The 23,557-nt window shown below is 41.0% G+C and overlaps 1 protein-coding gene across 1 annotated transcript in view; it reads left to right on the top strand.

Annotated features, from left to right (window-relative positions):
• Positions 1–23,557, top strand: part of otofa (otoferlin a) — a 107,801-nt gene extending 84,244 nt beyond the window's left edge. The window contains 65 exon segments of the mRNA XM_034230840.1: positions 882–990; positions 1,107–1,293; positions 1,523–1,643; positions 2,079–2,179; positions 2,310–2,400; positions 3,230–3,247; positions 3,249–3,293; positions 3,295–3,348; positions 3,491–3,643; positions 4,032–4,100; positions 4,102–4,176; positions 4,178–4,226; positions 4,608–4,651; positions 4,653–4,733; positions 4,827–4,923; positions 4,926–4,959; positions 5,413–5,434; positions 5,575–5,610; positions 5,612–5,742; positions 6,515–6,581; positions 6,853–6,915; positions 6,918–6,933; positions 6,936–6,963; positions 7,041–7,128; positions 7,130–7,177; positions 7,180–7,219; positions 7,401–7,465; positions 7,467–7,505; positions 7,508–7,550; positions 8,520–8,587; positions 8,589–8,687; positions 8,689–8,703; positions 8,899–8,920; positions 9,017–9,174; positions 9,754–9,783; positions 9,785–9,814; positions 11,597–11,686; positions 11,688–11,717; positions 11,719–11,745; positions 11,837–11,863; positions 11,865–11,924; positions 11,926–11,973; positions 12,096–12,119; positions 12,121–12,177; positions 12,180–12,236; positions 12,343–12,366; positions 12,368–12,502; positions 12,625–12,708; positions 12,710–12,748; positions 12,750–12,781; positions 13,274–13,434; positions 13,902–14,044; positions 14,126–14,214; positions 15,098–15,196; positions 15,389–15,487; positions 17,554–17,579; positions 17,582–17,640; positions 17,642–17,734; positions 17,736–17,763; positions 17,766–17,795; positions 17,882–18,060; positions 18,639–18,739; positions 21,687–21,706; positions 21,709–21,791; positions 21,793–23,557. Coding sequence (XP_034086731.1) covers positions 882–990; positions 1,107–1,293; positions 1,523–1,643; positions 2,079–2,179; positions 2,310–2,400; positions 3,230–3,247; positions 3,249–3,293; positions 3,295–3,348; positions 3,491–3,643; positions 4,032–4,100; positions 4,102–4,176; positions 4,178–4,226; positions 4,608–4,651; positions 4,653–4,733; positions 4,827–4,923; positions 4,926–4,959; positions 5,413–5,434; positions 5,575–5,610; positions 5,612–5,742; positions 6,515–6,581; positions 6,853–6,915; positions 6,918–6,933; positions 6,936–6,963; positions 7,041–7,128; positions 7,130–7,177; positions 7,180–7,219; positions 7,401–7,465; positions 7,467–7,505; positions 7,508–7,550; positions 8,520–8,587; positions 8,589–8,687; positions 8,689–8,703; positions 8,899–8,920; positions 9,017–9,174; positions 9,754–9,783; positions 9,785–9,814; positions 11,597–11,686; positions 11,688–11,717; positions 11,719–11,745; positions 11,837–11,863; positions 11,865–11,924; positions 11,926–11,973; positions 12,096–12,119; positions 12,121–12,177; positions 12,180–12,236; positions 12,343–12,366; positions 12,368–12,502; positions 12,625–12,708; positions 12,710–12,748; positions 12,750–12,781; positions 13,274–13,434; positions 13,902–14,044; positions 14,126–14,214; positions 15,098–15,196; positions 15,389–15,487; positions 17,554–17,579; positions 17,582–17,640; positions 17,642–17,734; positions 17,736–17,763; positions 17,766–17,795; positions 17,882–18,060; positions 18,639–18,739; positions 21,687–21,706; positions 21,709–21,791; positions 21,793–21,867 — 4,455 coding nt within the window. The 3' untranslated portion in view covers positions 21,868–23,557.

Below are 23,557 nucleotides of genomic sequence, written 5' to 3'. Positions count from 1 at the left end.
GAACATGAAATACCTTCACGGAGTGCGTCGATGCGCAAGCTGTCATCCAAAGAACAGGAGGGTTTAGCTAGCGCCTCACTGATATCTTTAAAGGTCGTTTTCTCAAAATGAGTTTTTTCTCCTACTCTGAGTTCGAAATTTCAACTTCAGTAGCACGTACATACACCAAACCTTCCAGTTATATTCCTATCAATATTATGAAGGCTTTTACAGAAGGGTTTGTTCATATATCATTCATAGCCTGAATGATACAACATTGTATACCTAAAAACATGGCGAAAATGGATATTTTAGGGCTGTTGACAGTATTTTCTGATTTATGGAGTGATAAAGAGAGATATCCAATATCCCTTCTGTAAAAGCCTTAGATACTAATATGACTACAAAATGAAACAAGAATTTTGAACCTGGCTATATCCAAAGTTCAGATTTCGATTCCTGAAATGTGTTAAAATATGTGCCTATTTAATGAGATAATGGGTAATTTGCATAATTAAACATGCTATTTCAGAAAACTTGTAATACAAAAATCAATTGCCTTATTGTAAGTAATTAACTGGAGACATTTCTAGCTGATACCTTTAAGTTAAAAAAATGAACCTATTCACCTGGGGTGTCTCGCCTTAATAACAAACACATGGATGAATGAAATCGTAGGGCAGAAAATAATGTGATAATGAGTGCACTTACAGATGTAATGTTCAATGGAAGTGGCTCAGTAACTCAGAGGGGAGGCAGGTTGTTTTATGTGTGTGGTGAATTACAGAGAAGAGCAGATGCTGCAGTTATTCTTTTGCAGACGCCACCATAAAATGAATGCCCATCAGGCCAATAAAATGTTACACTCTTTGTTTTGTTCGCGCTCCTCCTCTCTTCATCAGAGTGCCACTGGGAAAATGGACGAGTTCTTCCTCTTCGGTTCCTTCCTGGAGGCCACCATGATCGACAGGAAGATCGGTGACAAACCAATACGTTTTGAAATCACAATTGGTAACGTAAACCTTTTTCCTAATCCTGTTCATATTGAGCTACCCTCCACACGTTTACAATATGACAGAGAAATGTGACATTGTAATAAAGAAGTGCGATGATCTGTCCGTAAATAGGTAACTACGGCAACCAGATAGATGGTGTAAGCAAACCTTCCTCAGCGAAGAAGAAGAAGAAAGATGGGGAGAGTGAGGAAGAGGAGAACGAGCTCATACAGAACTCCAGTGAGGATGAGGCGGACGAGGATGCAGACCTGGTGTCCGTCTCCTCCACTCCTCCAATGAGGCCCGTCATCACCGACAGGTCAGGGGTCAGAGGTCACTGGGTCAAGCTCAACAATGCAAACAGCCATGTCTGATATATTGCTGATGTTGTTTAAAAGTGCTTCACCTTCTTACCAATTATCAGAGAAGACTGTTTGCAAGAATGAGACACTTTTCCCAACACATTAACTTTTTTAAATAAACATTGTTCTTGGTACACAAGTTAAGGGTTTTAAACTGGACTAACACATTTTGTTTGTACTTCGCAGGAATTACTTCCATCTTCCCTACTTTGACAAGAAGCCGTGCGTCTACATCAAAAGCTGGTGGCAGGACCAGAGGAGACGACTTTACAACTCCAACATGATGGACAAGATCGCTGACAAGCTGGTCAGTTTATACTTTTACCCTCAATGTGCAAAGATGTGCTTAATGGACATGCTTCCTCTTATTTTGACGTGGCTTCATGTAATTAATACCAAGAGTAGAAGTCTGTAGTCTTGCTAACAGCGTTGTGAAGCTTTATTCAGGCACACAAAGGTAAAGAAAAGACGAGTAAAGGAACACTACCTCATAATAAACAAACGACATATAAGGGATAGAAATAATATAAATACAAGTGAAATCGTTTTATTATATAAAAAGTGGTTGGATAAACTGTGTCTATCTTGTGAGAGGATACTTTTGTAGACAATAGTATCATGTGTTTGTATGTGTGTAAATATAAAGGGTATTTGACATTTGTAAAATATGTGTTGTAAATAAACACATGGTCACTAACTGCTTGTTTTGTCCTGAGCTCCAGTATTTGTTGTGTCCCAACAGGAAGAGGGTTTGAATGATGTTCAGGAGATCATGAAGACGGAGAAGGCTTTTCCTGAGCGCCGACTGAGGGGGGTGCTGGAGGAGCTCGGCGTCGGCTGCAGGCAAGCGAGAAAAAAAAACTGGATTGTGACCTGGAGATTTTGTTTTACAGATACAGAGTGTACAGAGAGTTTATCCTGACACTGAAGCTTTAAACTGCTGTAAAACTAAATGTAGTTTGGTCATTTACAGTCGCTTTGTGATACTGGCCAACAAGGATGTGAACCAGGCAGGCCGAACCAAACTGGATCGAGAGCGGCTCAAGTCCTGCATGAGAGAGATGGTATGATTCATGTTCCTCAAACACAGAATAAAAGCAAGCAGCTTGATAGATAGAGGGGGAAAGCTGTGATTTATCAATGTGGCTGCTACTCAGTCTCTCTAATCCCTACGCTGCATGAGTCAATATGATTGAGTTTCTGTAAAGTCCAAACAGGGAAATACATATTTGGAATAAATGTTTACTCCTTTGAATAACTCCCTTGCATTCATTTGCATGCATTCGCAATGCTGTCAGATTCTCACAATATTTTCATATTCTAAATCCTTGTTTGTATTTTATTTTAAGTTGACTTCAAAAGGAAATGCAAGGGAATGCAAAATGTTCTGTAGAGAAAGAAATGCCGTGTAAGCAGGTCTGTTGTGGTGGCTGATAAAAGGAGGAGGCTTTATTATAAATATATATCCAGTTTCAGAACAGGTACAGTGTTTGCCTGAGAAGTATGTGTCAAACTTAGAAAGAAGAAAATAAATAATTGTGTTTGTATTGCATACTTGCCTGCAGCTGTGCTACACTACTGTTGGTGGAATGTGAACAGCGATTGAAACATTGCAGAAGAAAACCACGTTTGTTTCACTTAAAAAGCAGGTGGTGAAAGGTCATGGATGTGCATGGATCCAAAAAAAAGCAATTAGAAATGACCAAGATGTTATTGTTTAATAAAGAGCCTCTTGGAATTAAAATACAAATCATTTTATTAAGAAAGTCCACTCTTTGGTGTAATTAGATTAGATTTGAGCTATGATGTGTGCATGACATGTATAAAGTATGCAAGCTGCAGACCCTTTTTATTAGTACGATTCATCATCACTCCTCCCCTCTCCTCCTGCAGGACAGCATGGGTCAGCAGGGCCAAGCAGCTTCGCACTCAGGTGAAGAAAAACACAGTCCGAGAACAAACTCAAGCTGGTGCAGAACTTCCTGCAGAAGCTTCGATTCCTCGCAGACGAGGTACAGAATGAGTCCAAAGAAGTATTCCATGTGAAGTCCTTAATACACTGTATATAAACACCCTACGTTATATCTGGGGAAATAACCTAAAGGAGCGTGCTGATCACCCACAAATCAAACATTTGCATTTGTCTTGTCCCAGCCTCAGCACAGCATCCCAGATGTTTTCGTCTGGATGATGAGCAACAACAAGCGCGTCGCCTACTCCCGGATTCCTTCAAAAGACATCCTCTACTCTATAGTGGATGAGGAAACAGGAAAAGACTGCTGCAAAGTCAAAGGTGTCTTCCTCAAGGTACAATCATAATTGTGTTCTCCTCTCAAGTCAAACAGTCTTTAAAACACATTTTCAACCATCTTCAAACGAAGACCTCTCAATATTCTCCTCTCTAGTTAATCTGACCTCATGCAATGATGTGCAGTGGTGGTGAATTGTCAATACTGTATACATGATTAAGTATTGACAAGTATTGTGATGAATAGGCTTGTAAATCTTTCAGATTGAAGGCTGAAAATCAATGAAGTAGCTCCTACTATTTATATGGGCAATGATTTAAAATGTCTGCAAAACCACAAGGAGGATTTTAACGCCTACTTTCTTGTGTTTTTCTCAACGGTCTCATTTATTGAATGAAACCCTTTATGATATTTCAGTCTGCGGTTGTTGAAATCTTTGTTTGCAGCTGCCAGGTAAAAAGGGCTTCGGTCCCGCAGGCTGGACCGTTCAGGCGAAGCTGGAGCTGTATCTCTGGCCTCGGCATCAACAAGCAAAGGAAGGACTTCCTCAGCGGTCTGCCTAATGGTTTTGAGGAGATCAAAGCAGCTATAAACGGGCCCCGGTCTTCAATCCGTCCCCCCTGTCAGCCTCATCTACAACAGTAAGCCCTTGGATAAAGAAGTTTGAATTCATTATTGTAAGGACATATTTTTCTTTCAATGGGAAGTTCTTGGGTTTTTAAATCTGAAATCCATGTCAGGCAAAACACAGAAAAGCAAACTCACTCAAAGAAGATATCTGAACTTTCCATTGATCGCTTTTTACTTTGTGGTTCACTTTTCTAACAAGATTTTCCTTTGAAGGGGATAGATTGTCAGATAATGTAGTGTGTGTGTGTGTGTGTGTGTGTGTGTGTGTGTGTGTGTGTGTGTGTGTGTGTGTGTGTGTGTGTGTGTGGTGTGTGTGTGTGTGTGTGTGTGTGTGTGGTGTGTGTGTGTGTGTGTGTGTGTGTGTGTGGTGTGTGTGTGTGTGTGTCCAACAGTGAAGCAGGTGTTCCAGCTGAGAGCACACATGTACCAGGCCCGCAGGTCTGTTTGCCGCTGACAACAGTGGCCTTTCAGATCCATTCGCCCGCGTCTTCTTCTCCACACACAGCCAGGTTACCGAGGTAGGACCATGAATATTTGCGAGTGTATACATTTGTGTGTGTTTAGGGTTTGAATCAAATATGTGTTAAACTGAGCTAATGTGTGTGTTGCAGGTCCTGAGCGAGACTCTTTGCCCTACATGGGACCAGCTGCTGGTGTTTGACGATGTGGAGCTGTTTGGGGAGGCCAGTGAGCTGAGAGACGACCCCCCATCATCGTAGTTGAACTCTTTGACCAGACACTGTGGTAGGGTCTTACTCTACGTGTGAATGACTGGATGCATGATAAAGGGGCCAAATGATAGATTCATAAATGCTTGTTGAACAGTTTTATGGCACTCATTTTGCGCTTATGATTCTAAAAGTGCTTTGCTTCTCCTTCATGTTCTGACTGTCTGTCCGCCCTTGTTTCCCTCCACCCTGCCCTTCACCTGATCTCTTGTGCTGTGCTGGCTAAATAGAGTGAAACTCTAATAGCTATTAGCTGATGTAGCATTAAAGGTTAATCTCTTTTGGAACAAAGTTGCATGTCCTTTCTCCAGTTCCCTTCTCTGTGTTGAAACAGCAGCAGCTGCATGAGCATCAATGGTTGTTGTTTGTCGCTCCTCATACTCACACAAAACAATTTATTTAAAAAAGTCATGCTGATGTATATTTAATTAGAACAACCCTCTTTGTTCCTTCACACTGTAACCTTAAGTCAGGGTGTTTGTTTGTGTTATGTAAGACTGCGTTTTTGCTATTATAATCAGCTACACTGACACCATGTGGTTGCCATGGTAACTGCACCTCCCGCTCCCGTGTCTAACTCCCCCTGTGCCCTCACTGTCACGACTGCCCGCTGTCACTGTGTGGTATTCAGGGCAAGGCAGAGTTCATAGGTCGGACATTCGCCAAGACCCACCATCAAGATGTGTGAGGAGTACTACGGCCCCCCGAGGTTCCCCCCCCAGCTGGAGTACTACCAGATCTACAGAGGGAACTGCATCGCCGGGGAACTGCTGGCTGCCTTCGAGCTGCTGCAGGTAACATATGCAAGGACACACACACATGCATATAAAGCAAAACAAATGGATCAATTATTCCAAGTGTGTGAGGGCAAACACACATACAACTCCACAGGGTGTCCTATTTGAGAGCTTGTTTTCTCACTGCTGTACAGTTTGCTGTGTGTGTTAATGAGAACCACAGAATTTAAAAAGGGACATTGTTGAAATGTTTTTAATTGGGATTTGCACTCTTCCATCACATTAGTCAACGCCCAGATAAATAGCAATGTATATTAGATAATGTTAGACAAGGTTCAGCGTATGACATTGACACATTTGCTGAAGAGGATATGGAGGCCTGAAAGGAAAATCACTATTTGTGCTATTTTAACTATTTTCCTAGAGTTCTAAAAAGAACGTTTTTTGTTGTTTAAAGAAGGTGAATTGAAAAAGTAATTAAATTGAGGTTCAACATAATTAATATCTTTTCAATAGAAGGATTTACAATCATTCCAGGCTTTCCCCTGAGTGTTTCTGGAATTAACAACCCAAACTTTATCTCTTGCCGTTTTCCTTGTTTACACAATCATATTTTTTCCCTCGCCTCACCGAACTATCACATTATCCTTTCACTTGTTATTATAATCACTATGCATTACTTCTTACCTTCTCTCATTTAAATATGTGTTCTCAATTTTCTCTCTTGTTTTCTCCGCCTGCAATGTCATCGCCTCCTTCCTTCCATCTACTAAAGTATTCATTGTTTCTCCTGTGAAATGTCCATATTTCCCTCCTCCTGCTGCCTACAGATACCTTTCGATCGGAGGTGATTAGGCGAGCTCTGATCGCTGTCCATAACTTTGCTGTCCCTCAAATAAAGGTGCTCTTTTTCTAGCATTTTCCACTTTTTCTTACTCTTCGGTTACTCTGTTTGTCAGTGTTTGTACTACAATAACTTTGACCTCTACAACATGACATTAACCTCTGAAATCTCTGCACTTCTTCGAACACTAAGCAAAGAACAATTAAAACTGTAATCGGATTGTAGAAAAATAATCTTGTATGGTGCTCAATACTGTGTCACAAAACTGAAAACACAGAAGCTTCATGTTACTGTCACGTTTACCTCCCCCTCTCTCTTCATTTATTAGGTTGGTCAAGGAGGGAAGGCTGACCTGCCTCCCCTTGAAGGGTCCACAGATTCGGAGGCGGGGAACCCATTCTTCCTGTGCCCCGGGCATCAGACCCATCCTGAGTCGCTAACCAGCATAGAGGTGAGACTTTAACCCCAGCTCTATTCTTGAGCTCTAGCAAACCCCCTTCCCCTGATGCATTTTCCTCTGGTTCAGGTTTTGTTCTGGGGCTTAAGGGACCTGAAGAGGATTAACCTGGCTCAGGTGGATCGGCCCCGTGTGGACATAGAGTGTTGCCGGGCGAGGGGTGCAGTCTGTCCTCATTCAGAACTATAAGAAAAACCCCCAACTTTCAGCATCCTGGTGAAATGGTTTGAGGTGGTAAGTACAGCAGTTTGATCATGGATATTACATTCCTTTTTCTTTTCATAAACTTGACTTGATTTCGGACGGATTTTCTTAATTTTATTTAATCCTTACAATTGTTAATTATTGCGAGAATAATGCTAACTTCACCCAACTCCATCCTATACTTATTTTTTTCCCCAGGACCTCCAGAGAACGAGCTCCTCCACCTCCTCTCAACATCCGGGTGGTGGACTGCCGGGCGTTTGGCCGCTACATCCTGGTGGGGGTCTCATGCCGTCAGCAGCCTGAGACGATTCATCTACACAGCGCCCCGGACAAGACCTCCAACAACTGGTGCCTCCTGCAAGGTTCAACAACCATAGTCCTTTATTATTGTGATATATATAATATTCTAGGGAAAAGCCTATTATTAACTGGGATTTTTCACGTGTATAGCTCTGATTGGGCATTTGTTATTGATGTATGATGTATCTCTACAGTGACAATCATGTGTTATGGTTTGTTTAAGAGGGGACCTACTGCAAAAATGCACTTTTGTACGTCTTTTATACATGAATATGTGTCCCCCGGTGTGTCAGGGAACTCACCAAGTGTCGAAACACAACCCTCTCCCTTTTCCTCCATACCCAAATCTCTAAAACGGGGCTGCAACGGATCTGATACGGACTGATACAGATTTGAAAATAGTGTAACGTCAGTGACGAGGAGCTTCGCCATATATGCCAACTCTCCACCATCTCCATCTTTGGTATTTGAAAAAACAAAACGTATTAATATACTTATATAGGTATGGCCCTACAATATATTATTAAATATACAGTAGCATGATTGGTCTCCTTTAAATCTGGATTTTTCTTTCCATGTAAAACAGGAAATGAATTGGCACATTTTTTGACACCTGTATGGGACATCTTTGATTTTGCTTCTTTGTTACTTCTGTTATTCCTTTATTTCTTGTGAAGTCCTTTGCAAACATGTTTGAAACAATATTTGCATTTACTTTACACTTTGTTTTAACTCTTTTAGTAGGAGAGCCAGTAGACCTGGCTCCTGGAAGGTTTAGGCAGTGAGAGGAAATTGGTAAACAAAGGAAGGTTAAAACAATGTCCTATTGAGCTCTCTGGTCAATAAAGAATTCATGTTTATTTTTTTATTAACTTTTCTGATTTCTCTGCTTGCTTTCCGCCCTGACCAACTTTTCCTCTTCTTCTTCATTTCTTCTTCTTCTTCTTCTTCCTATCTGCATGTCCATTGGCTTGTCACCGCCACTCTCACTGCCGCCGGCTGTCTTTGCCCTTATGGTCCCCTGACTCCAGCTAAGCTAATGAATGGCTACATGGTCCCTTACCAAGGGGGGTGGGCGGCCTGCCAGCCTCGCTCCTCAACCCAGCCTTTCCTCCCCGCACCTCTCTCCTCGCCCCGCAGGTTTGACCTTCATGGTGGACATGGACTCGGAGCATTCGATCCGAATGAGTGACACGGTGGGTCAAGTTAGATGCTGTAAGCTAACCCTGTAGAGACCTCTTAATTTATATTGTACAAGGTGTGTGATATATATGTAATAGTAGCACTGTGCTTTATATGTCCTGTTCCTTTTGAAAATGCCTCTTACATGTGCCCGCTACCTTCCTGCCTCATCACATTTGCTGTTAGTATTAACCCTTGTGTTGTGTTATGTGACGCTCCCTGTCATAGACGTCTGACGCTGTTTGTAAAAGTTGGCATGGTAAGTTTATCCTTCCTATAGAATTCGGCTATGAACATATGTACTGAAGTTAAACTGGTGCCTCGTTGTGAATAAAATCACTTTAAGTTTCTGAACTGTTTCAACAGACCGAGGAGGGGAGTGACAAAGACAAAAAGAAGAAGGAAGAAGAAAAAGAAGGAGGCATGGAGGAAGAGGAGGAGACGGATGAGAGGGGTGCTGGACTGGTGTCCAAGTATTTCGCTTCTATAGAGACACTGAAGGAGGTTTGTCTGTTGTCCATTCTGGGAATTGAAAAGAAAAGTGGTTTCTGTCAAGAGATGGGTTCGGGTAACAGTAAAACAGGGGAAAATGTGTTGTCTGGGGATGCAAAAGAGAACGATGAAAGGAATATAAAAAGGTAGAAAAGTGTCAAAAGAATTATAATTTCACGGGAAGACTAGGGTTAGAGGAATGTGAGAATTTGGTTAAGGATATTGCCAAATATCTCAACAAACTTCCAGAAACCTGCAGGTCCGCTTCAACTCTTCCAACTTTTAAATCCAGGCTGAAGACTTTTCTTATTGCCGCTTGCTTTTAATTGATATATTCATAATTTCATATCTCACTCTGCACTGTAACTTGTATTCATGTACCTGTGTGTATTGTCTTTGCTTTTAATGTTTCTAATGTGACTTATGCTCTTAATGTTTTTTCCTTTTTGTAAAGCACTTTGAATTACCTTGAGTTGAAAAGTGCTATACTGTATAAATAAACTTGCTTTGCTTTGCCTTGCCATTCTTACTCAGTTATATTTAACATCTCCACATGGTTAAAGTCAAACACATTTCTTGCCTGGTCTTCAGAGCCTCAGAGCCCAGGAGGTGGCCCAGGCCCGAGGCGGAGGAGAGGGAGGACCTGGAGATAGTCAGCGGAGGCAGCAGGTAATGAACTCGCATCAGACGGGCTCCCTGCCAGGGCTGCCAAAGGCTTTTGCTTTGATTTATTTTATCGGATTTTGAGTTGGGATTCTGGCGAGTGTAGACACATTCCTGGCTGATAGCATAGAAAATGCCGATCTGTTATGTCTACTGTACCGCTGGGAGAAGAAAGTAGTGTTGAGCTGTGTTATGTCAGTCAATAGATGGTGTTATTGCTGAGTCCCTAAATCCCTTGATAAGAAGTGAAGGGGTATATGAAGGTATGACGTGACCTGGACAATACAAATGTGTCCAAAATCTCTGCTTCATACTAATTCTGTACAGTATTTACTACTAGTTACTATCATAGTATACTGTTTTTGTTCTATATACACAATGTACTTGAAAATTGAGGCAAGCATGAGGAAAGAGTAAATGTAGCATGGATTCGGAACAAAGAGCATACTTTCTGTTCATTATACCTCAATGCAATACAACACATTTTATAGATGTAAAAAGGAGAGCTGTCAGATTCAAAAACTACTTATAAATGTACAAAATCTATAGAGAAACTAGAGTGAATGATGGAGGGGTTCTGGGCACAGCTCTTGTCTGAGATGTGCGTTGCTGGCATAAATCATTATGGGCTTCCTGCTCCTCTTGTCGTTGCTCTCGCGGACTCATCCTTCATCCATGCCTTTGAACATGAGCCGAGCATTATCATATTCATGATCATTCCTACATCAGCATGTCTTCCCAGCTCTGCAGTACACATGAAAGCTGGCTTATACAGACTCGCTGAATCAACCTACATCTACACTAAAAAAAATCCACTGTTAGACTGCAATCCATGCAGCATAAAACATATTTAAAAAGGTGCCAGGTGTAGCATAGGAAGATTATAGTCCAAAGATAATGGATGGTGAAATAGTTTGTGAAATGTGAACTACATTCCCCACTAATCACTGATGAATTAACATGCATTCAATACAGCATTTAATTAAATACAAATTCATTGATTTATTACAATGTCCATGTGTTACCCTTCCAAATGTTCCACCTCAAAGAGAAAGAAGAAGAATACAACCCAGTTTGCTCTCCTCCCCAGGATTACTTAAAGGTGGGGTAGGTAATTTTGGAGAACACCAGCTCGAGTGCGCTAGAATTTGAAAATACACAGCTGGAAAAAATCTGCAACTTCCTTACAGAGCCCTCCGCCAACACACACGAACGCGCACATGACCAATGAGGGCACGAGATAAGTTTGTGCACAGATGGAAGGCTGACAGGCAGGTAGGTCATCCAATCATTTTAGCCGCCGGCTAAAATGATTGGTCGTGCTTTTTACAGTACTACCGCTTCCACAGATGAAATTTGTTATGGATTTGTGTCAAAGCACTTAAGATATTCATTGCTATCGGGATGTTAAGAGCATTCCATGGAATATAACAAAAAGTGTATCTCGAGCCGGTTTCTCAAACTTACCTACCCACCTTTAAGTAGTACCCTTTACCACCCTAACAATTATCTACAGGTGATAAGTTAAATCAGTAATCAATCATCAGTCATGAAAAACAATGTTATCAGCAGTAAAGTTACTCGACAAATCCATACATTGAACAGGGGGCATTTGACTTTATGTACAACATGGGTTCAGGAAATCTTACTTCCCCTGATCATTTCGTCTGTCAGCTTTCATGTTGAATGTGTAGTGTGCAACCCTGCGTCCCCTCTCATGACTCCAACCACACTTTGGTCCACCTCCACTTCCACTCACCTCTCTGATCAGATATCAGAACCTGATGACCTATTCCTGAAAGGCTTCAAGACAAAAGACAAGAGCAGAGAGAAGAGGTTCTTTAAGGACAAGAAGAAGGGCACAGGCTGCAGAACACTCTGAGAGGAGACCGGGTTAAAGCCAAGGTGGACGAGCTGGTGGTGAGTATGTCACTCACACTGAAAAGAAGTAAGTGCACACAAGATTATAAATACAGATACAACTATTTAATGTGTTTGTCGACCCATGCAGGTGTACAACAAGGAACTGGAGAATGAAGTATGGCAACTTCGCAGACTGGCTCCACACTTTCAACTTGTACAGAGGAAAGGCGGGGGAACGATGATGAACACGCTCAGGACGACGACAGGATTGTTGGCAGATTCAAGGTGGGAAAACACTGAGTAAAATAAAAAAGTCCGTCCAGGCCTTACGCTTGAATGATAAAAAACGAATTATAATGCAAATGTTAACTTGCTTTTTTATTAAAACGTTTTCTTCCGTGACCCAGGGATCCTTATGTATGTACAAGCTAGCCTCTGTCTGAGGAAATCACGAGAGAGGCAGGGTTCGATCCTAATATGGGCATGTTCCCAGAGGCATCCCTCATAACGATCCAATCAACGTCCTTGTTCGTGTCTACGTGGTCAGGGTGAGTCCCTCTGCTAAACTTTCATCTACGCTGCAGTAGAAACACATCATAATAAAGGGGACACATAATAAATGGTCCTCTGGTGTTCTGTTTCTCTCTACTTCAGGCTACAGATCTGCATCCTGCTGATAATCAATGGAAAGGCTGATCCATATATTGTCATTAAGCTGGGCAAATCAGAAGTCAAGGACAAAGAGAACTACATCTCCAAACAGCTCAATCCTGTAGTTCGGCAAGTAAGTTGAGGGAAAGATACTCCTCTTTTAGTTTCAGTTTGTCATTTAAATACATTTGAGCATGGATTTGTTGACTCTCCTCACATTCGCTTTAACTTCTTCTTCTTGTTTTGTTTTTCCTCAACCTGTCATCAGATCATTCGACAATCGAGGCCACCTTCCCCATGGAGTCCATGCTGTCGGTGTCTGTGTACGACTGGGATCTTGTCGGCACTGATGACCTGATCGGAGAGACAAAAGATTGACTTGGAGAATCGTTTCTACAGCAAATACAGAGGCCACCTGCGGCATTTCCTCCAAATATTCTGTGTGAGCATCATGTGTTTTATCCTTTCCATGTTTTATTCATTGTTAAAGTGTCACTGTATTGGGAACAAATTGTGTTTTTGTACTGCGATATTGCACTCCGATTCCAGTTATTTGAAAGAGAGTACCTTTTTGTGTTCGTTCCATATTTTTTTATAAAAGTATTTTGGAGATAATTCAAGTTTTTAAATAGAACAAGAAATTGTTGTTTTTTAGCTATACTCTGGAAGCAGCAGAAAGGCAGAACTACTACACTTTCATACTGTACTTGTTTATTTATTGAAGTAATATCACTATGGCAATATTCCACTACATTATTACATATGAAACCAGACACCTATCTTAATAGATTCTACTTTGTCATTAATGTTAATACATTCGATCTAATTGATTCTCATTATATGTTGTGTAGGCATCTCAAATCCTCACTTTCTATGCTCTTATACCTAAAGTTTTCAGAAATGTAATTATCACCTTGTTCCCTATTATTATCAGACATGGATACAATATTTGGCGAGACCCTATGAAGCCCAGTCAGATCCTGGCGAAGCTCTGTAAGGACGGCAAGATCGACGGACCTCATTACGGGCCGGGTGGCAAAGTCAAGGTGGCCAATCGGATCTTCCAGGGACCGACAGAGATCGAGGATGAGAATGGTACCGCTGCATTTTTCTTTGAAGAATTTCAGATAACATAGCATTTTCAAGGTAGAGTAGAGTAGGGTATAACTACTTGGAATGTCACATTCAGGTTAATTACGAAGAGGTGACACCCATTAACCAGTAATTAGCCCATAATTAGCCTGTTCATTTTCAAGACGAAAATATGCTAAATTACATAAAATGCAATGGACACAGCAGGCCGGGAGTTACGAAACGTATAAACATCCCGAATAATGTTTAATTGACTTATAGACAGGCAAATGAGTCAAAGATATTAACGGTTAAGCTTTTATGTACCTGATAATTACGTCAACTACATTTAGTCTTCTAAACAATGTGATGGTCATCAAATGTTATCATATATCTTTCAAATGGTCACATTTTTTAAATGTTGTTTTCAGATTAAGTGTTTTGCTTTCAGTTTGCCTCTTCACCTGCTTTTGTTGGTGTTGATACTCCAGGTCTGAAGAAGCAGACTGAGGAGCATCTGGCCCTGGCGGTGCTGAACCACTGGGAGGAGATCCCGAGGGTGGGCTGGAAGCTGGTCCCTGAACACGTGGAGACCCGACCCCTGCTCAACCCCGACAAGCCCGGCATCGAGCAGGTGGGAAGGAGCCACGCTTGCTTAGACTCATGGAACAGATATAAAGACATTTATAGTGTGTATTCTTCTCTGTGTTCAAAGGGCCGTATTGAGATGTGGGTGGATATGTTCCCGATGGACATGCCTGCTCCTGGACCTGCGTTAGACATATCACCACGGAAACCAAAGAGGTAGGCTGCGGTCCTCATTATAACTATGATGTTTATAAATATGAATAACTATACATGTAATGCAGTTTTAATGGGGAAGATGTCTATTGATTGCATTTGAAGTGTCTAAAGTGCTTCAGTCTTTTCAACAGAAAACCTAGTGTTGTCCCAAGTTATGGTGAGTCTGTTCGACTAGTTAGCTCTAGGGCTGTACCGAATATATTTTTTCATATTTAAAGCTTCTATTGAGGTAAATGAAGCTTTGAGTGTTTATCAGCATATTTTTAGACGTCATACCCTAAAAAAACATTGGACTCCTCAAGTAAAATCCTCAATTTGTATCAAATGTTTCATTTGATGTAATGTAGTTTTAATTAAATCAACTTCCTTAAATGGACATATATTTGTATTCCTTCAACATGAATAGCCGACATGAAGGTGTGGGCTGAGGACAGGTCGCTGTGTGTTTCAGAGATTGAAAGAGAGGAGAAGGTGAAAGGTGGAATTTGCATGCAATCATTGTTTTAGTTATGAGTAACTTCCTTAAAACACTTATTTTTCCCCAGCCGGCCCAAACATGTGATATTAGCCGAGCCTATGTTACTCGTGGGATTTGGGTCGGACCGCAAAACACTAGGCAGACTACATAGTGTTTCCCAAATCTGGAATCTAATTACAAATAATTAAGTACTAATGATAAAAGTGTAGCCTTCTCTTTATCCATAAAGAAATGTCTGTTTTTACCATTGAAATCTAAATGTTTTAAATGAAGCTCTAAGATATTCGGTACAGCCCTAGAGATATTCGGTACAGCCCTAGAGATATTCGGTACAGCCCTAGAGAGCTCTCCATTTGATGTCAAATATAAGTCCAACTGTGTGTTCCTTCCTCCCCCCCTTACCAGATATGAGCTCAGGGTGATTATTTGGAATACAGACGAAGTAATACTGGAGGACGATGATTACTTCACTGGGGAAAAGTCCAGTGACATATTTGTCCGGGGGTAGGTACGGCGGGATGCGGCCACCAAGCCTCGTCCCGTGGGTGTGAGCTGTGTGTGGATTTTTTTTGTTAACCATTCTTTTTTTTGTCTTGTTTCCATTTTTTCTGTGTGCGTTTTCGTGTTGTTTGTCCTGTTTGTTTGGGTTCTGTCGTCCTCTCTCTCTCCTCTGGTCAATGCTCTGCTGCTGTCTAGCTTTGAGCTTCGTGTTGTTATTTGGAACACTGATGACGTAATTCTAGAGGACGATGCTTTCATGACAGGAGAGAAGATGTCTGACATCTATGTCAGGGGGTAAACACACGATACCATCGCATGGCTCGTACAACTCCCCCCCCCCCTCCCTGAAGCACCCATTTCCTTCTCCCCTTTCCCACTTCCTGTCTCGACTCTCCATCCAGCACGTTACCTGGCTCGTCCCAAACTCTCCAAAAAAGCACGATGAAAACTGTGGCAAAAACTTCAGTCAGGATCAAACCACAAAGACGAGTATATTCATTATCATACTTGTGCCTTAACAACACACAGATATGCTGGGATGGAACGTTTCTTCTTTTTGAACTTGGAAACCACAAGAAATATGCTGATTAATGGATATTTCATTGAACATCTACACTACTATTATAATTACTATTTTCTTTTATTTCAGACTTCAATTTTATTTTGGCAAACTATCATTTTCTTTTTAATGTCAAAACTATCTTCTTTGTTTTTGCCAAGCTTAATATTTTTTGTTTTTTTTTAAACTTCCAATTCCTCCTCTTTTCATTTTATCAAACTACTATCTTATTTATAAGAGTGGAGATTAAAGGTTTTAAAAAAGGGAGAGTATTATTTTGTTTATTATTTGTGGTTTGGTCCTGAATTGTAGATTTGACTTGAAATGATTTTTAATTGAGACTTTCAAGTATTTCTAATTTAAAATGATCAGGTATTTGGAGCCTCCCGCATGTAGAACAGAAAGCTGCATGGCGTACGACCGAGCACTGATGGTTGATAATTTTGTCATTTTCTGTACCTTTTTCATGACAGACATTTGTGACCCTGTTTAGTTTGTAGTTACATTAGCTTTCCATCCAATGAAATTGCCTCAATTGAACCCAAAAAATGATGTGAATAGGAAAGACAATTTATCTCAAACCCTCAATTAGTGAAGGAAGATGCAGAAAATATTCACAAGATGGAAGTGTAACTGTGACCACACACCTATACAAAGAAAATAGCATTAATATATTATCTTAAGTCCCTCAGTAGAATAATACCAGCTCCTTGGAAACCACTCAACTTAGTGCAAAAACAGTCTTATTAAAGATTTTAGTTGGTATCTGTGCTTTCTTTTCGTTACTTGTAAAATGTCTACAATGAAAAGGGTCTCTTGATATATTACTCCTGTTTAGAGTTGATATCAATGTTTTGTTTGCATTTCCTAACAAAAACTCACTTTTCCCTCAGCTAACCCGGTGTCACCCGAGGATGTGTCGCCTCAGGACTGTTCTGTAACAATCCTGCCATCCTCAAACAAGCTTTACATACATGGACGATGATAAAACAAATTATTTAAAAATCATAACCTACAGAAAGGAGGATAGGGTTCTTTCTGATGGATTTAATGTTGCAATGCAGTGGTCATGATTAGTATGTAGGATCACATAAGATCAGGCATGTTTTGGGCAAACATGTAGCCGAGAGCAAAACACAATACTCTCATCACCCACACACAGGTTGAGTTTATACCAGTGCATCTCAGTCACCAATCAGAGCACTTTCCCTCACATGTTTCCACTGACTGAGATGTTTTAAGGGGTCACTTGTCAGCTTCCTTATTTTAGTGTTGCATTTTTTAAATCTGAGAGTGCAGCTTCCATGATGTTCTCCCTCCCTAATGAAGCCAGTCTCACTATAGGGTAGGATAGAGCTTCAGCCGGCACGGATTGGAGCGTTTGATCCTCTGCTATCTGCATCCAGGCACTAAAGATGAAAGTGTTTCAGATCAGTTTCACTAATGGCATTAATGCAAGCTTTGTGTATGCATGGCTTTGAAATAGTGTGAAGCTCCAAGCATCAAATCAGATGTCACAACACGTATATTTATCTGATTTGCCTTTGGAGTGCCACATTATGTGATTTTTGACCCTATTAGCATCATCTCTCTTGTTGGCAATCTGATACATTTAACATGTCCTGTGCTCTTGTTTAAATCAATCAATTAATAATCAGTAACTAACAGACCAATTGCCATTTCCAACTTGGTTAGACCTTTAAAAGTGCATGACTAACTAAATCAAGCAACACAATCTATTCACTCATCCAAACACTGATCCTTAAAGATCAAGCTAACTGATCTCTATGGGTCTCCACAGATGGCTCAAAGGGCAGCAGGAGGACAAGCGGACACAGACGTGCACTATCACTCCCTCACCGGGGAAGGAAACTTTAACTGGCGCTTCGGTCTTCCCCTTCGATTACCTCATGGCTGAGGAGAAGATCGTCATTTCTAAGAAAGAGTCCATGTGCTCCTGGGATGAGACTGAGTATAAGATTCCCTCCTCGCCTCACGCTGCAGGTCTGGGACGCGACCACTTCTCTGCTGATGACTTCCTGGGTGAGGAACGTTGCAGAAACATTTAGCCATCTGATCTAAAATATCCAAAGTATTACCATCCTTGTCTTTTCTATGGCCACTCTCAGGGCGATTGAGTTGGACCTTAACCCGGTTCCCTCGTGGCGCCAAGACGGCCAAGCAGTGTTCCCTTGACATGATCCGAAATGAGCACGAGCTGCCCACCATTTCTATCTTCAAACAAAAGAGGGTGAAGGGCTGGTGGCCGTTTGTAGCTCGCGATGAGAACGATGAGATGGAGCTGACGGTGGAGTCAGTTGGGAAATACTTAGCATAGGCATTTTGGAACAAAGTGTGTTTTTTTTACTGCGATATTGCACTCGAGATTCCAGTTATTTGAAAGAGAGTACCATTTTTGTGTTCGTTCCATATTTTTTATAAAAGTATGTTGGAGATAATTCAAGTTTTTAAATAGAACAAGAAATGTGGTGGTTTTTTAGCTATAACTCTGGAAGCAGCAGAAAGGCAGAACTAACTACACTTTCATACTGTACTTGTTTATTTATTGAAGTAATATCACTATGGCAATATTCCACTACATTATGACATACAGTATCGTCCTTGTGTGGCCCTTTTCAGCACCACATGTGAAATCATCATCTCGAAATTGCTTGAATAAACATTTCAAAGGAGCCGTTAAAAAGCCACTTACAACAGATTTACAGTGTTATATTGTAGCGGTATAAAAAAAAGTTCCCAAATAAATCTGAGGAGTCCAAGGAAGATTGGAATCCTCCGCATTACTGAAAAGGGTTGAACAAAAATCAGGGATTAGTTTTCTTAAAGCTTCTAGAGAATTGATTTATAATAATATTGTGTTTGCAGGGTAAAGTAGAAGCTGAGCTTCATCTGGTGACAGCAGAAGAGGCGGAGAAAAGTCCTGTAGGCCTGGGACGAAATGAGCCTGATCCCCTGGAGAAACCAAAGTAAGACATTGACTTTTATTACTAATACATGTAGACTAACACACACACACACACACACACACACACACACACACACACACACACACACACACACACACACACACACACACACACACACACACACACACACACACACACACACACACACACACACACACTTGTTTCACTAATTCTATTTGAGGTCGGTTATGTGGTGCAGACATCTCCTTGTAATCCTCCTCTTAAAGAATATTGCTCACAAAAGGCATGTGTGTATCAGATGTTAAAAATCACCATAAATCAGAACATCATATTTTATCAAGATGTAATTTGGTCATGTTGACCTTAGCACTGCTTCTTGCGCTGTCAAAAGGACACTGTTACACTTTCACAATCGTTTCTCTCTCCTACCATCTCCTCACTGTCTCCCTCTGTCTCTCCCCTCCCCTCCTTTGTCTTTGTGACTCCCCCTTTCTCCTTACCCTCTCTCTCTGTTTTACCTCCATCTGCATTCCTTCCTTCCTCTCCTCCCTTCCTCTTTCTAACTCCTTACGTAAAGTCGCCCGGACACCAGTCTTATGTGGTTTCTGGGCCCTCTGAAGTCCATTCGTTACTTCATCTGGCACAACTACCGCTGGCTGATCCTGAAGCTGCTGGGGCTGGTGCTGCTGCTGCTCATGCTGGGCGTCTTCCTCTACTCTCTCCCCGGCTACCTGGTCAAGAAGATGCTGGGGGCCTGATGCGCTGGTAGCCTCCCCCTCCTCGCTGTCTCTGCTTCCCTGTTTAACCCCTTTTTCTTCCTGGATCTACTTGTCCTAGCAAAACTCAGTTTGTTGTATTTCTCTTCCTATTCTGCCTCTCCTGTTTTGTCTATAAAAGCTGTAGAAGAGCTTCTTGTCGCTATATATGTTCTCAACTCTCTGCACAATGCAAGTGTCTTTGTCCAACAAGTGCCATTTGTACATCTTATCAGTCACCAACTGTTTGGGAAACAAGGGGTGACCTTCAAAGAAAAATCAAACGTTTTTGTTATTGAATATTATTTCTTTTTTACAAAGACAAAAACAACTAATGAACAAATACCTGGCTTCGAAATCGAACTAAGGGACACTAACGTTGTTCAAAAGTATGCACAGGCATACTGTGTGTTGATGATGACATGACACAAACCAGACATTGAATTAAACTATAATACAATTCATTTATTGATAATGAAAACAGTTATCCCCTCAGAGCTGCCAGTGGATGTCACACACATTTGTGCGTGATAGGCTAAGGGGCGGGACATCTCTTAAGCGATTGTCCAATCCCAACAGAGCAGACCATCTAACCAATCAGAGCAGACTGGGCTCTGGTTCCTGACAGAGGGTGAAAAGAGGTGCTGCAGCACAGGCAGTATGAGATAAATAAAGAGCTTTTTGAGCATTGAAGCATGTAAATATGTCACAGTAGAGACACTAAATACAAATATGAACCTGAAATGAGAATATGTCCCCAGTTAAACCCCACGGCCCCGCGGGCGGGGGCAAAACGCAATATCTTGCAAGAAACAGCGTCTGAGGGCTTCTTAACATTGAATAAACTATGAATGTGTCATACTCACTTAACGGGAAGAAACTCAGCTATTAGACAATATTAACCATTTTTGGCAAAACGAAACATAAGGGTAATATCAAAGGCTCTGAATTAGCCCTGAGCGAAAAAATGCTAACACACTTAGCACAGAACTCGCGTTAAAATACCCTTATTACTTATTGTATCTGCACAAACAAGATATCGATTAGCAAGCTGAGATTCCACAGATTCTACAGGTATTATTATCATCACTGAGCGATCAGAACTCACGGCGAAATGACAACAAACAACAACAAAATTAGCTTTACGGGACCAAATCGGAAAATAAGTCTTACCGTTGCTGTGTTCTGATCAAAAGTTGTGTTCAATGGCATTAAAACGATAAAAACGCTGCTGAAGGTTAATCCATAGGTTAATAATCCAATGTGTCTGTGTCACTTTGAAATGATTACTGATAATCCATCATTCCATTTTATGTCAATAATGGAGATTTCATATAGAGCTGCTACACTAGAGTGTATGACAGCTTCCGGTTCTGGGGCATTCTGGCTGCGCATCACTCATTCACCAATGGGTAATGTTTAGATGGATTTTAGGAACTCCCCCTCGATTCTATTGGCTCTAACGGTTAAAAAGAGGTGTCAATCATCAAAATCGACCGGCGGGGGCCAGACGGGGAAAATGCACCAAGTGTTTGTTTTTCTAAATCTCTCTAAAAGGCAAAATGTCACTTGTTTTGCATCAATCTTGATACAGGGTACTTATTATATGTTATAGTTTGGATTCCTAAAGCTTTTAGTTTCCGATCCCATCATTCAAGGGTGGTTTCACTATAAGTAATGTGTTTTTTTGGACGGACACTATAATTAATTTTTTACTATGTTCAATCTGAAAAATCTATATTGATTCTGACTTTTCTACATCCACTCACAGGTTTATCATTGCTTTGAGAAAAAAGATGATTAATTCACCCCTTTAGAAGTGAAGTTATAGTCATTTGTTCTGGGAATATCATTTTCGAGCCAGAGGCCTGAAAAACAGGCTCGGGCTCAACTGGTTAAAGAAACAAACAACAGTGTTTTGTAGTTATTGGTCAATCATCCATCCATAATCAACATCTTCATTGTGTTTGTTTTTATTGTATAGCTTTTACTCTGCGAATGTGATCCTCTGACACATTATTGATAGAAATGTGCGCATGCTGTGAAATAACTCATAAATGTAACGCAGCTTATTACCAACTAACGCCATCATTTCCTCTCTCCCATACTTCATCCCATTTGTCTCCCCTTTCTCCATCCGCCATCACTCACCTTCATTAACTCCTTCTTTCCACCACCTGCATGCCTTTCCTTCTTCATTAACCATAAACCCCTCCGCCCCCTCCCTCTAGTCGCCCAGACACCACCTTCCTGTGTTCCTGAGCCCGCTGAAAGCCATCCGCTACCTGGTGTGCAACCGCTACAAGTGGCTGATCATCAAGATGGTGCTGGCCCTGCTTGCTGCTCATCATGCTGGGCCTCTTCCTCTACAGCATGCCGGGCTACCTGGTCAAGAAGCTGCTGGGGGCCTGAGGGGCTGCTGGGGGGACGGGGGAGGTGGCCGGCTGGATACATGGACGGAGAGATGGGGAGACGCAGAGGGCGGATGGAGAACCAGAAGGAGAGAACAAGGAGTCGCAGAGCGCTTATCACAAGTCATGTTTTCCTGCTCTCTGCTCCGTTGTGATTCAGCTCGCCACCTCCCACTTTCGCTCTGGCAGAAACCACCGAAATGACTCTTTCCCCGCAATCATGAGAAAAAACTGTCTAATGCTTCATCAAAACTGCAGCAAGCCTCAACACATCTATATCTGGACTCCATCCTTGAACTGACTAGAAAGCAATCATTTGCTTGTGTAACCCGTGATATTATTTCAGGCAATGTTACATGACAGCGAATGTTTATTTATCTTTTTCATACAACCTTTATTTATTTATTTATTCATTAAAATTAAATTAAATCTGAGTGATGGGTAGTGGTCAGACGATTGCATGGACAATCCTTTTCAAGTGATGCTGTGAGATCTCACTTTACTGCTACGATCAACTGCTGTTGATTTACGTCAAAAATGAAACTTTTTGTAACACTTTGCTCTAACCCTACTTCTTGAGAATTTATAAGCACTATATGAATATGTCATCTAATTATTTAATGTAGAACACACTATAATATGTAGTTGTAAGCAGAATTGAAGACATTTGTAAGTGATTATTACAATATTGTCAACAATTATAACTGTCTTCTATGAGGATTTCTTTATATTTGTACACCTTTCTCTTACTATAATATCCTTCATTATCTGTTTCTACACCAGCTTTCACTAATGAGTGCCCATATGAGTTATAGTTGTATACAAACACATAAATGATCACTTATAGATGCTTTTAACTACATTATTCAATGTTTATTGAGTCGGATGGATTAGAGCTAAGAGTTACCTTCTTTTTTTAACTACTATAGCTCTTGCAGTTTTTGCACACTTCAAGAATAATAATGAAGAAACACAAATAGATGTATATTTTCCTAATGAAATCAATGAGACCTAGAACAATATGACTTCAAAATTAATACAATAATTAATAATTGTACAGGGGTTTTAGTTCAGATGCAATGTTAAAATGTTAAATCTCTTGAAGCCAATCAGCAAACGCCAGGCTTGAATCAAACAGTGTTTGCAAATAATTATCAAAAGAGAATACAAATGAATAATTTGCGAATATCTTTTGACCTTAATCTGGTCAAATGCAACAAACACTTCAAGGTCCTTACTGTTTTCTACAAAATGTAGACCTATATGTCGATATGCATGCGTCATTGTGATAAGTGGCCGCAGAGGTCGTGTGTGTTGGCATGACTGTCTCTCCAGATCACAACCCTGCTCTCTTCCACATTACAGGTATATAATGTAGAGATGATTTCACGGGGACATTGTTAAAGTGCACTTGAGTGGAGCGGGGGGTCCGGGTCCGGTGTTGATTCTCTAAACTCCCCGCTCCATATCAAATGGCGTTGTGTGCCAGTGTGCGTTGCCTCTTCTTCCAATTTTGCCTGTGCCTGACCTGACTTGTGTTGCCGTCTGTTTGTAATTCTGTGTTTCACCAATTACAGAGTTACTGTTTGCACTACACTTGCCTGTTTTTTACAATCAATTACTGTTTATATGTGTGGAAGTGTGTGCAATGTTTGTCTCTCGGCAATTTGAAATAAACCGAATTCAATGAA

This window comes from Gymnodraco acuticeps, unplaced genomic scaffold (assembly GCF_902827175.1).
Source record: "Gymnodraco acuticeps unplaced genomic scaffold, fGymAcu1.1, whole genome shotgun sequence".
NCBI lineage: Eukaryota > Metazoa > Chordata > Actinopteri > Perciformes > Bathydraconidae > Gymnodraco > Gymnodraco acuticeps.
Note: the sequence above shows the minus strand (reverse complement) of the source record. Positions and strands in the feature narration are given on the sequence as shown.